General features: G+C 38.8%; 1 protein-coding gene across 1 annotated transcript; it reads right to left on the reverse strand.

Annotated features, from left to right (window-relative positions):
* Nucleotides 1-564: 564 nt before the first annotated feature.
* On the reverse strand, nucleotides 565-12,834 carry tmem267 (transmembrane protein 267). The gene is made up of 3 exons (XM_033646092.2): nucleotides 12,778-12,834; nucleotides 8,323-8,782; nucleotides 565-3,924 (listed from the first exon to the last, which is right to left on the reverse strand). Exons 2-3 carry the CDS (start codon nucleotides 8,728-8,730, stop codon nucleotides 3,589-3,591), a joined length of 744 nt encoding a protein of 247 aa, XP_033501983.1. The 5' UTR covers nucleotides 8,731-8,782; nucleotides 12,778-12,834; the 3' UTR covers nucleotides 565-3,588.
* Nucleotides 12,835-13,356: the final 522 nt, after the last annotated feature.

Consider the following 13,356-nt stretch of genomic DNA (forward strand, 5'->3'; position numbering starts at 1 on the left):
AAAGTATGACATCCAATATCATGAAAAAAAGTCATAGTATAGTATGTATAGTATACATATAGTATAGTATGTCGTCCAAAACTATAAAAACAAGTACACACACACACACACACACACACACACACACACACAGCAAAATAAGAAAAATGTGATTAATGAAGGAGGTACAAAAACTACCATAACAGGCAAAATAGGTCATAACAGGCAAAATAGGTCAAAGTAACGTATGTCAAAAAACGGTTACAGTCTAGTACGTCAAAAAATAGGAGAAAAAAAAGATAGCATATTTCGGTTTAAAAAATGTTATGGCATGTCAAAGATCGTGCTTAAGTCATAAAATAAGTCATGAAAAATGTGAATAGAATAGTCATAAATCATTAAAAATGTCAGTATATAACATCATAAAAAGTGATTGTATTGTATGTAAAAAAATTAGATTAACAGTCACTGTATAATATCTTTAAAAATATATATAGTATGTCATAAATATGTAGTGAAAATGACAAGATTTGATAATATGGAATAACAGTTACAGCATGTATTGATACACAAACACACAGTATATACACAGGATATATTTTATTGAGATAAAAAGAACACTACATTAAAACTATGTTGTTACTATCTATACTTCATGACTATTGAAATTAAAACTTTGTCATAAAAAACACACAAATAATACAAAACATAATTTAAACGACAAAATAAAACTTAAAATGTGCAAAAGTCAACATAATATTGCATTAATGAAGGTCACATTGTCAACATAAAGCAGCAGTTAAAGAGATATTCAAAATGGCAACTATAATGACATGGCACCCATCGTATCACTCCTCCCCCCCCCCCCCCAAAAATCACTTTCAATTATGTAGGTGCAGTACAGTGTTTCCAATAGTTTCCAATCCATAAAAAGGGAAATATTTCATAAATAATTAAAAAAACACAGATGTGTAATAGCAGCAAAAAAGTTAACACACACACACACATAAAAAAACAAAAAATAATTTTTTAAAATATAACATCTATAACACACTGTGCAATTCAAACTTTAGGAGGGTAATGTGAATCCCTTCAGCTCACTGCAGCCACCTAGTGGACAACAAGCAACACTACAACCTTGGAAATTATGAATTTTTTTTTGTGTCTGATATTTGAGAATATTGTGATTATGTTTTCCTCATAAATTAAAATGTATTCCAAATCAAAAACATAGAAGCAGACTGTTAGAAATCCCTTTAGGAGTTCACCATTGTTTTTATACTCAAAGCAATTACATTCAAATGACTATAAGAAGTTTCTAAATCCATAAATCCACTCTACAACCATACCATATTACGCGTCATGTAAAATATAGTAAACAAATACATTAAAGGAATGAACGTGGGATCAGTCTACATCTAAAACTGTGTCATGACTTCCTATCTCTAAATGTTCTATATGATATTCATGTAAGACGAATAGTTCAACAACCCATGTCCTTCTGCAACTCACGGTTTCACCAGCTGGAAGTTTTAGTTTGTAGGATGTACTATATTAATTGTTTAATTACAGAAGCGTAACACAAACTGCAGTGGAACAATATACAGCAAGTTAATGCAGCAATTCATTTTCTTTACACTTCATAATTTTGTAAATATCAACAAGTTATATGATATTATTGGCAATGGACACGCTATTGAACAAATTATTCCCTTGAATGTTTTAACACTTCAAAAATAAATATCCAGCATCTCTCTCTAGGTCCCTTTCCTTTCTACGTTTGATGTGAAATAGAGAGGTCACTTGGGACACCGTACACTCATCACACCGGTGTTACAGTACAAAATGTTGATTATGTTAATTCATCTTTAACTTTTGCTGCAACAACAGAGCTTAATCTGTCAGAAAGATAATCCCCAGAGTTGACTGTGCTGTTTGAAACTATAGAGAATAAAAGCAGTTTTCCTTTAGGATAACAGAAAGACAGACAACTCACCAACCATTTGTAATAAAACTGGAACACTTCCTAGGTTGATTCATGCACAGTACAAGAGCCTTGTCACCTTTCAACAAGTAGCCGGCAGAACTGGGACCAGATGCATAAAATTCTGTGTATATTCATGATTAACACTGTGTATACGCATTCTTTTAATCAGATTTAAAAAGCCATGCGTACGCCTGATTGTGTTTTATAAATCTCAATCATTGTGGCGCTGGGCGCACGAGCGCGAGCCTCATTCCCACTGAGGCTGGGCGATATGGACAAAAATTCATATCCTGGTATTTTCGAAGTGGGCTACATGTTCAGTCACAAGCTGATCCAGGCTGAAGTCCTCTGTTATTTTTGCTGCATGTTTTTACACAGCAGGGCAGGAAAAGAAGAGAAGGTCCATCTCCGGCGCAGCTTGACGAAGGTCCATCTCCGGCGCAGCTCGACGCAGTGCGCCGCGTCTAAACTGACAACGGAAACGCAAAAATTGGCCCACAGTATTGTATGTGTGCTACTGTGGTAATTTAATTCATCTCACAGACTGATTTAGTGTAGCATGTGTAACATATAGACCGATGTCGCACTGTAGACTAATGAACAGATTAAACAGAGGAGCAGCACTGTGTCTCTCTCAGTGTTGATGGAGAACCTACACATCATTTATGCATCTGGCCCCTCATGCTTTAGATTAAACTAACATCTGTGTCTGAGCAGCTAATCCAAACTTTTATGGCAACAGTTAAACCAGGTTTACTGTAGATTCAAAATTGCCACTGTAAAAAAAGTGGCATGTGTAGGTTATTTGTGACTGGCTCATCCAAGCCGCAAAACGTACGCAGCTGAAGTGTCAGAGAGGTGATGCTTCTGGTTGTTACAGCAAAAGATAATATGTGTTTAGGGGTGATTAATAATGGAGCTGTTACTGGAATGTGCTAGATTTACTACTTACTCTACAATGAATGCACGACACATTACACTTCACTACTATGGCAGATGAGCAGTGGAATATAAGTGGTAATATACTGCTGGACACACTGAGGGTGAAGGTGACACTGGTAATAACATGTTGTCAGTGTCGCATAGCCTGTGGTGGACCTTTGGTTGACTTTTCCTTGAGTGTTCCTTCTTAGGATGAGGACAGATAGTGAAAGTTCAGGTTAGTTAAGAGTTCAGAGGCCAAGAGATGACGTGAAGTCTCAGGTCCCTTATCAGGGTTTGGATAGGTGAACAGACAGCAGGCGAGCCTCTGCAAACGATATGTCAAAGCTTTAAAGAGTCGATCCCCAAACACTTAGGACAGTTATTAGAGATAAGCATCACTCTTGAGATAAGTCAACAGGATTCGGATACATTTCCAAAACACCAGGAAAAAAATGTCAGAAAAAAGTCCATGATTGGCACTTACACTGGAACGTTCCTTTCTTAAAAAGCTTACATTTATTTTACAGATGTTTCCATCCAACCTAAACTGTACCTTTCTCCCTCATTATCATACAGTGACAGCTTCCAGTGCCACAAATGTTTCCTCCAGTGATTTCAAGTATCTAAAAGTTGTCTCAAACAGCGTGGAACAATCCATACCATATCAGCACTAGGTGTCGCTGGTGAGTCGCTGACTTCTAAACATCGATGGCCACCCCGTGTTTGGTGGAGATCACGTCTCTGGTTCCCGTCAGATACATGAGCACCGAACACAGGTGAGGAAGCGTTGCCGTGGTGCTGACATACAGCCAGTAGGGGAGCGGCGCCGTGTTGCCGAACGGGCACACCCACAGGCCATGGCGCACGGCATCCCGGACGTGGTGCGTGGCCATGGAGATGAAAAGCATCCACGGCAAGGAGCACCAAGCGTCTTTGAGGCGTCCGATCCACATGAGGAAGCGTAGGGAGAGGCAGAGGATGGGGATGAGAGAGGAGCAGTGGAGAGGAGGACGCTGAGGGAGTGAGACAGCAGCCTGGAAGAAAGTGGGAGAGGAAGTTATCTCTGAGTATTTCGTTGGTTTTGTTAGAAATTATCTGCCACCTCTCTCACTACTGGTAAGATATTAGATGAATTCTGCCAGATTTCTAAAGGCGACCTATCCCTGTATGCAAAAAACCCCAGGCTTTAGACCATTCTGAATACTTGTTTCCAAGGGTTCTTTTTAGGGATTCACAATATATTTCGGGCTGATAATGGGACATTTTTATTATTATGCATTATTCCGATAACTAAAGTTATAGCCGATAAATAGCGCTGATAATACGAAGCCGGACTGCTTTCATTGACCTAACAAGGTCGGCATCTACACACCTGACACAGTGGGCGACGGTAGATGTGCCTTTAAACACAGAGAAGAAGAAGAAGCACAGCACCTGCATCACGCTGACTAGAGGGCAAAACATGTTGCGGTGTGGATGTCTTTCCAGTTCCAGAGGAAGACAACAGGATTGCACCGAAGGTCCATTCTGATTTTGTTGCGTTAGCAATAGTGAGGTCAGTTTGATTTGGTTGGGTCAGGGCTGTGAAATATAAAATCATCCATATTTTCTCGCTACATCTACGCCTTTCTTACCCTACAGGTTATACACTTCATTTCAAAATGCAAAAATGTAAAATTTATCGGTTATCGAATCGGTTGAAAAAGTCCACATTGGTGTATCCCTATTTTTTTTCCTACTTTGGCCACAAGATGACATGTTAGCTGCATGCTAAGATCAAACACATACTCTTGGTTTCGGATGTTATAAATTTCTCCCTGATTTCAGATCATCTTCCTGCTGGAACATATTTAGTTGTATTCAGATGCTTTTATTGGTAATTGTCCACAGTAGAAAGTGAAGCTTTTCTCTGTTATAGTCCCCCAGCTGCAATGATGGTGAAGAGACACTGACCAATCAGAGCACACTGGTCTTTTTCGAGAAGGGGGTTTAAGGAGACAGGCATTAAAACTGAGTCTTATCAGACAGAGAGGCTGAATACAGAGTTTTTTCAAAACAAAAAAAACCACATTTGCTCAAACTGTGACTATATTCACACAGCACTAAATGAGACAGATAATCTTTGACAATCATACTCCTTTCGCAAGAACATCTAGGAAGGCTGTCCTCCACACTGGTGGGTAAATGTTTGTACCAAAATAGTCTGAGTCTGTATTGCATTTTGCGTCATTTAGGGGTGCACTGCTCTGCTGCTCCTAGGCTAAAGGGTGCAACTAAACTGACTGTCTCGAGTGCTCCCAGTTCTACCATACAGGACATCAGCTGATGTGATCTAAACTATCTCTTGCTGCAGGTCTGCTGCGTGCTAGCCTTGCGCCCATACTTAATGAAGGTGACAGAATAACACAGAGGCCCCATTTAACTAAGAAAGCAAACTCCTCATTAACACATTATCTCCCACATTGTAAGTGGCAGCACATTAGCTTCACTCTTTCCATTCTTACCTTTCACAACAAAGCCCTGGACATATACACTGCATTACTGTTTATGATAGGGAACATATATATACATGCTGAGGCTGTGTTGATGAGTTGTTCAATATATTGAAATCATTTTGCCTCAGATTTTTTCTTCTTTAACCTTGTATTCAATATGATATCTTTTTATCTCAATGAAATGGAATATAACAAATGTATATGTGGCATAAAAACTAAATTTATTATTTTGGCCAATAAAAAAATATGCTTGGCCGGTGGGTTTTTCATGAACCAGCCCCCTTAGCCAGTTAATTTCAGACACTGCCTTACTGCATGTGAACAAAGACAACCAATCAGAGCAGAGTCTCTCACGCAGCTGTCAATCATGCTTGTGAACTGCAGTCAGACTGTCACATTAGGCAGCCCTGGTCGAATACAAATCAAGATTCTGTTACTGCATTGCCTGTTTCTCACCTCAGATGTTGTCAGAAACATATTTTAGTGTGCTGTTTAACTGTATCCAAAATTTCAGCTGGGTAACATTTACACATTTTACAGTTAAACGGTGTACCAAGCACAGCCCACTAGGGGTGGGGGAAAAAAATCGATTTTTAGATGCATCGAGATTCTGTCTTGAACGATGCGAGCATCGATGTGGAAAACTCATAATTGATTTTAATTTAATTTTTATATTTATTTTTCAAATTACCGTACCTCCTCGACCATTCGCGCTATTGACGTAATTCCAACGGATTCTGAAAGCTGAGAAGCGGAGCTTTCCAGTGATATGGAACAGTACATTACGGTAAAGACGTCATTACCTGTGGAGGGAGGAGGGAAGTGAGCACAGCAGGAGGAGAGTGACAGCTGACGAGTGATGTTTGAGTGATTTAGCGGTGTTTTAGTGGAGTTTAGGTGGCATTTTCTTTGTAAATAATATTTACTGTTGTAAATAATAGTATTTGTGTTTTTTTGAGAGCTTTTGAGTTTTTTTGCCGTGGGTTAGGGTTAGTTTTTTCGTCGTGTTTTCACCATAGTTCGTAGTTTTGCCACCATTTGATGGTTGATGAGGTTGATGAGGGACAGGAGAGTCCCATTGAGATTTGTGGATGAGGAGGATGGACCGGTGGAGTGTAGTAATCTCAACCACAGTAAGTAATACAGTTTGTATGCACTGGATATGTATTCCCAGCTTTATTACAATAATGTTTTTCAATATCTAGTGTAAATTTTTTTATTGGTTTGTTTTAGAATCGAATTTATAATCGAAATCGTTGCCTTTAGAATCGGAATTGAATCGAATCAAATCGTGAGGTGCCTCGAGATTCCCACCCCTACCGCCCACTAGTGGGACCAGCTCTCTCATTTTACTGTTCAACGGTATTCAAGTCAATTTTATTTATAAAGCCCAATTTTACAAATCACAATTTGCCTCAGAGGGCTTTACAGCACACATCACCCCTCTGTCCCTGAACCTTTACAGCGGTTATGCAAAAAAACTCCCTTAAAAATACTTTTAACAGGAAGAAAATGATTTAAGCTGCAAGAGGAGAAGAGAAACTGAGGAGGGATCCCTCTTCGTTGTGTGTACAGAACAGTGCACTAGACTATGAAGCAGACAGTTTGATGGAGCGACTGACATGACTGACAGCTCTGTTGGAGACTCCTTGGCTCTACAGTAGGTGGGCAGGAGGGACAGGGTTGGAAATCAGCACCAGCCACCGGCCAAATTCTGGTAAAATATCCAAGTAGGTGCGAGATTAGCTTCACTCACCAGCCAAAAAACAATGGTGATCTATTAAATGCCTGGTAGATTTTAGAATCCACCACGACTATCAGTCTTATGTACGTCTTTTACGATACAGTGACAGTTTCAGCAAATACAACAAAGTTATTTTCATAAAAGTTAGCAGCTCTAGCTTGAAAGTATGTAACCATGGTGTTGTAGAAACTGAAAATATAAGTATGAACCTGAAAATGAGCATGAATAGGTCCTACTTAAAGGTGTTGCTCATGAGACAATCAACAATAAATATCCCATATTATCATTTTATATTGAATATATTTAAGCATATCATCCAAACAGTATCTTTTATGGGATTGCTACTAACTGAACACAGTTGCATACCTTGCCAAATATCAATTCAGTAGGTTTTTGGCAAGGTTTGTGCCAAGTTGAAAAGAAAAACAAGGTGCGAAATGCTTTGTTGCTGCTCGGTCAAATTTTGAATGTAGTTCATTCAGATTTTCTTTATAATGAAACAAAAGTGGTCAAAAGTCAGCTTAAATGTTTCATGAAAGCACTATATGTAAGAGTGATGGCAGGACAGCTATGTAGCTTTTGAAACTGCCTTTTGATTCACTGAAATAATCTACGGTCATTGAAGAGAGCCCAACTGATACTAGATTTCTGATTTACAATTCATCTCTACTCTCTCTGGTGTTGTTTCTCTTATTCTTGGCAGCTGCTTTCAGTATAATTTAGAATCAAAGCAAAGCCACACAGATGCCCTGAACTGGCTGAAATATTGAACTTGTTCAGTGTTCAGATCTTGCACTAAATCATCTCAAACAGAATCTGAATACTGGTATTGCTGCAATGAAAAGACAGATGGTGCCAGACAAACACGTCATTAAACAAACACATGTAAACTCTGATATAGTGATAAAGGGAAAACACTGTCTGTCTCTGCACTCACTGCAAACACAGACTGACTGCAGGATGTAAAAACTGATGAGCATTACAGAGCAGAAAGTCGTGATTCTTTGTAACAGTTTCCAATCTCCTTTGGCCTTGTGCAACTCTGGCACAAAAATCTGGCCACACAGAAAGAAGAAGAAACTGGACTTGCTCTTTCTCCAAAATAAATATGAATTAGCAATACACTTTTGCACATTATTAGTCATGTTAGGCACATTTCTGCACTTGACCCTCAGTAAGGTTGCGGGTCTTACCTTGAGTGACAGGGATCCAGCCATGTAGAAGTGGTCCAGGTCTATGATTGATGCCAGAAGACCGGCGAGTAGCACCTCGTACAGATCACTCTTTTTCCTTAGTCCAATAACAACAGCCCATGACCACAGCCCCACCAATCCATGCGTGGCGTTGTCCAAGGCAGCGCGCAGCCACAGGTGGTTCTGGATGACGGACAGCTGGAGGGTGTGGTCCGCCACTACGCAGAACACACCGAGTCCTGCAGACGCCAGCAGAGAGGCGGAGCTGAACGTCTGTAGGAGGGCCTGAGCTTTCTCTGTCTCCACAGCCAGGCTGAGGGGCACGGGAGCACCGTCTCCCCCGAGGCCGACCCCCAGTAACGGGGACGAGGAGGGGGAGGAGTCGAGCTTGGAGTAGAATCCTTGCATGTTGACAGATGGCTGTGGGGGCCGATCTTAGGGTCAGCAGGAGTCAGGTAGACTGGACAGGGGAGGAAGGAGACGCACCAGTATGTTAAGGCACATTAAATTACAAATGTTGTCTCAAAAATAAAGACTATACTCATGCGTTAAATACAATTTCCGCCTCGTGGTTTTATGCTTCTACCACCAGTTAAGTTGCAGTTTACATCCATGTGTGTGTCAAGCGTATTTTTTGGCAAAATGGAGGTTATCCCTGACACATATGATCCCAGTGAGAAATGTGCCGTCTTCACTTACAGACTATTTTTCATTGTATATAAATTAAACTTGTTTGGAAGATTTTATTGGACTATATAATACTGTAACAAGAGGTTACTAACTTAAGGTCACCCGTTTCAGCCATGTTTCTCTCTCCTCCTTTCTCTCTGCCCCGTGTCTGTGCATTGGTGACGCACACAGCAGAGGAGAGAAAGGAGGGAGAGAAACGCAGCCACACAGAAAACACAGCGAGCTAAAATGAAATAAGTGCAGATAGAATAGGTAAATAACATAAATAAAATATTTGTTTCTTTCAGCAGAGTGGAGGATCCCGTAGAGGAAACACCTGATAGCAACTGGGATTGTTCCACAGCAAATACGTCAACGTGTGAATGCAGCATAACATGAATGCATAGGGAAATATGAGTGAGTGAATCGTTGTCATCTATGGAGCATCTCCAGACTTGACAAAAATTGCTGCATGTCTAAAAATAAATACGACCTCTGAAACTTTTGTTGGTCATTAAAATTTTTGATACAGGTTTGATTTTCTGTGTTTTTCGCATCTGCCACAAGCCTTTAGAAACTTTTGACCCAGAATCAGTGAAGAAAATGTGGCGGCAGGACACAGCCGTGACAAAAGAAAGATGTTGCACAGAATCTTGTCATAACTTAAATAGCTCAGAACAGGTCAGATAGTAATATTCAGGTGGATGATGAAGAAGAGGAAGAGGATGTGGACGCGTCGGAATCAGTGTGCAAAGCTTGTGTGTGCGACGATGATGGATTAAAGAAAAAAAACGGACACAGTGTGCAGAGGCCTTTACTTCTGGCTTTAGGAAAGAGTAGCTCATGCTCACAAATATTGATTGGACTTTCCTAGACCATGGAAATAACATACTGGAATTCTTAATTTAGGTGGTACTTCTGTTTAATGCATCAATGATTAGCCTGTAATCCAGTAATAGAATATGTATTATTTAGGGTTGCAGTGGTATGCCAGTTTTTATTATACTGTGTACATTTGCTCATTTAAGATATTGGGAAAAAATGCAACTGCACCAAGAATCTCAACTTACACTTTTTACACATATTTTCATTTTTCATTTTTAATGGAAAAAAATTGTAGCAACTTGATTTTACGTTTTACACATACATCAATTTTAAAATGGTTTCAAGTTTCAATTATAGTAATGAAATGTTTGTTCAACCAAAAAAATAACCCTTCTATTTTCATATGTTTATGGGTTAATTTTAGGGCCTAACCGATATGGATTTTTTGGGGCCTGTGCCGATTCCAATATTATGGAATAAAAAAATCCGATAACCAATATATCGGCTGATTAAATTTTTACGTTTTTCAATTTGACTATTTTCAAATACTTTTATTATCAGAAATTGTGTGGAACAAGCAGCATATGAACAATTTGAACACAAAATAAATGAAAAATATGATGTGCAAAAAGGCAGTAAACCTCTGGGAAATAAAATAATCATGCAAAGTCTATATGAATTAAGACATTCACGTGTGTTCACAGTACCAGAGTTCTTCTTATTATTGCCAGTTTAACAGAGGTAGGTTATAGTGCAAAAAGTAACACAAGGACATCATTTCTAAGTAAAACACCATATTCCCTGCATTTTATTAGTGATGAAAATATAAGTGTTAACATCGCCAACTTTTGGCCGATTGCCGATTATTCTTTAATGGCTATAATCGGCCGATTAAATTGGACGGGTCCTAGTTAATTTGCCTCATAATAATAATGATAATTCAGTAATGCCATGATACTGTGAGAGTGTGATATTTTCTGAGATGGTTATTGTACCTTGAAAATCTCTTTATTTTTTTCCCCACAGTTAAAGGGTTTTTTTGGGGAGTTTTTCCTTATCCGCTGTGACTGTCCTAAGGACAGAGGGATGACGATGCTGTAAAGCCCTCTGAGGCAAATTGTGATTTGTGATATTGGGCTTTATAAATAAAATTGATTGATTGATCATACAGTTGTGTTATTTTAAAACGGGCCTGTCTGCATGATGAGTAGTTTTATTTTTTGGTACTTAAAGTATATTTTGATGCTATGAGTAAAGGGGTAGGACTAGATAAGTTTACACTTCCTCCTACCCCCTTTCGAGCATGTGAAACGTGTGGAGGATCAATATTCCATCCTTTTGTCTTTTTTAGTTTTTTGTTATTTATTTATTTATTCTTATTTCATTCATTGAAAAAAAAAGAAAAAAACAAACAAACAATACAATATAAACACAACATTCCCAAATCTGAATGAAAGGGAGCAGAAAGAAAAATAAACGTATTTAATCTGCCCCTTTATCCCAAAAAATAAATTTACAAAGCACTTAAATTAAAACAACATTGTTACTGTTGTCTGTCTGTTTGCTTGCCTGTTTTAATTTAGTATTTATTTACTTGTCTATCTGTTTTCTTGTTTTTGTTTTGTTTCCACTCTTTACATGTTCGAAATAAAGACAGTCAATCAATGCTAATACTTTTGAGTTTTTACTTTACTTTTTTACAAGATCAGGCTGTCAACCAAATTTAGGAAAGATTTAATCATGTTTTAATCATTTAAGCATTAAATAAGAAGCAGTATACATTTGGTCTAATGCAAAGGTAGGTGTTATGTAGGACTATAGTTATTAGAGTCACTTTAGTTGATCTACAGTTTGCCAACAGAACTGTAAGTATGAAGTAAAATGACAGTATTATAGTCTTTTTTTTTTTAAAGATGTGTAACATTATGAATGTGGACTTTTACATAAAAAAGCTTCATTCGTTTTCACAAACAGGAATTAAAAGATATATCAATAACATCAGATAAAATATTTGTAGCAGTTTTTTAAATTTAAGACTGTTGCCTTTAAGGCCTTGTTGTTTAACACTGAAGGTAAGACATTTTAAGACTTTTTAAGGACCTGTAGACACCTTAAAGATTTTGAAAGCAGGACCTTTTCTTGCTACAGAGTATTTCTTACTGTGATATACTTCTGAAGATCTGAATGCTTCTTCCACCACAGCTTGAATAATAATGTTGTTCACGGCAGACCTGATCTAAAGGTTGCCCCTGCATTTTAACAAAGACACTGTTAAATACACCCAGGGTTTAAACTGCTTCATGAACAGAGGAGACAAAAGGCCTGAGGCAACATATGTACACTCTGGCTCCTCACTGTCCATCCAAACATAGCGTGTTAATCTAAGAGGGACCACTGTCTTATAAACCCAGAGGGGAAACAAAAATAGGTCTCTGTCTCTCATGCAACTGAGTGAAATGTAGGACAGGTTCAACTGGCAGTCTGTCTGGCTAATTACCTCGTCGTTACCAGCTGCTGATGTAACAGCAGTCTAACGTAATGTCCCTAAGTATGAAATTTTAATTAGCTAGCCGGCTATTTTTGTCACCTGCTGTTAGCTCCCGGCTATCTGTTGTAACGTCAGCGAAGCTAACTAACGGCTAGCTTTTTAATCGCCTGACAGTCACAGTTAACGTTGAATTGTATTAACAAAAGACACGTTAGATAACCGTATCTTACCGACATCAGTAGCTGACGGTGACAGCTGGCTAGCAGCTAAGTGGCTAACAGTGACAGTGAAAGATGCTGCTTTGTGTAGGCGGACAGCAGCTGTCACGATTAGCTCTTCTACAAAAGCAGTGAATTACACAACTTGACGCGCTTCACTTGCTATTAAAATATGTAATTCAACTGTTTATTACCTTATTCAAGTGTTTACGGGTCATTTTAAATCAACCAGTGGACAAATAAAACGATACTCACCCCATTGCACTGCACTAGTAATCCAACCGCCAGTAATGTGTCTTCTTCTGCGGTGCTTTGTGGTAGTAGTGATGGTGGCCGGCGCTTTGCTGCCACCCACAGGCCATTAGCGGAACAGCAGGATATCAAACACATTAAACTGTGTAAAAGCACAGTAAAAAGTAGGCAAACTGCAGCCTAAATGGGGGAGTGGCTGTTTTGTCGTATGTAGCACCTTCTCAGGAGGGATGAGCTATAAAAGAGAGACAAAAATGTGTTTAAATAAAGGTGAGTGGACACTTAAATAACACAGTAATGTCAGTGCTATGTTTAAGAATCCAACCACTGGCCGTTCTAGATCGTCTCGTGGTTTTGGATCAGCCCTTTATAGTTTGTCCTCTTTGTGATGTAATTTAAGTGCAGTAAATGCAGAGGTCTAAGATTAAATTATGCAAAAAGGCCACAGGCTTATTTCCACTGTGATCCTCTGGGGAGATACACAATGCAGGGTCCGGCAAGTCTGACAGGCACCAAAACAATATCCATATAATTACATACAGAAATAAAAGAAAACATAAAGGACAACACAGTAATTTGTTT

Source organism: Epinephelus lanceolatus, chromosome 19 (assembly GCF_041903045.1).
Source record: "Epinephelus lanceolatus isolate andai-2023 chromosome 19, ASM4190304v1, whole genome shotgun sequence".
Classification (NCBI taxonomy): Eukaryota; Metazoa; Chordata; class Actinopteri; order Perciformes; family Serranidae; genus Epinephelus; species Epinephelus lanceolatus.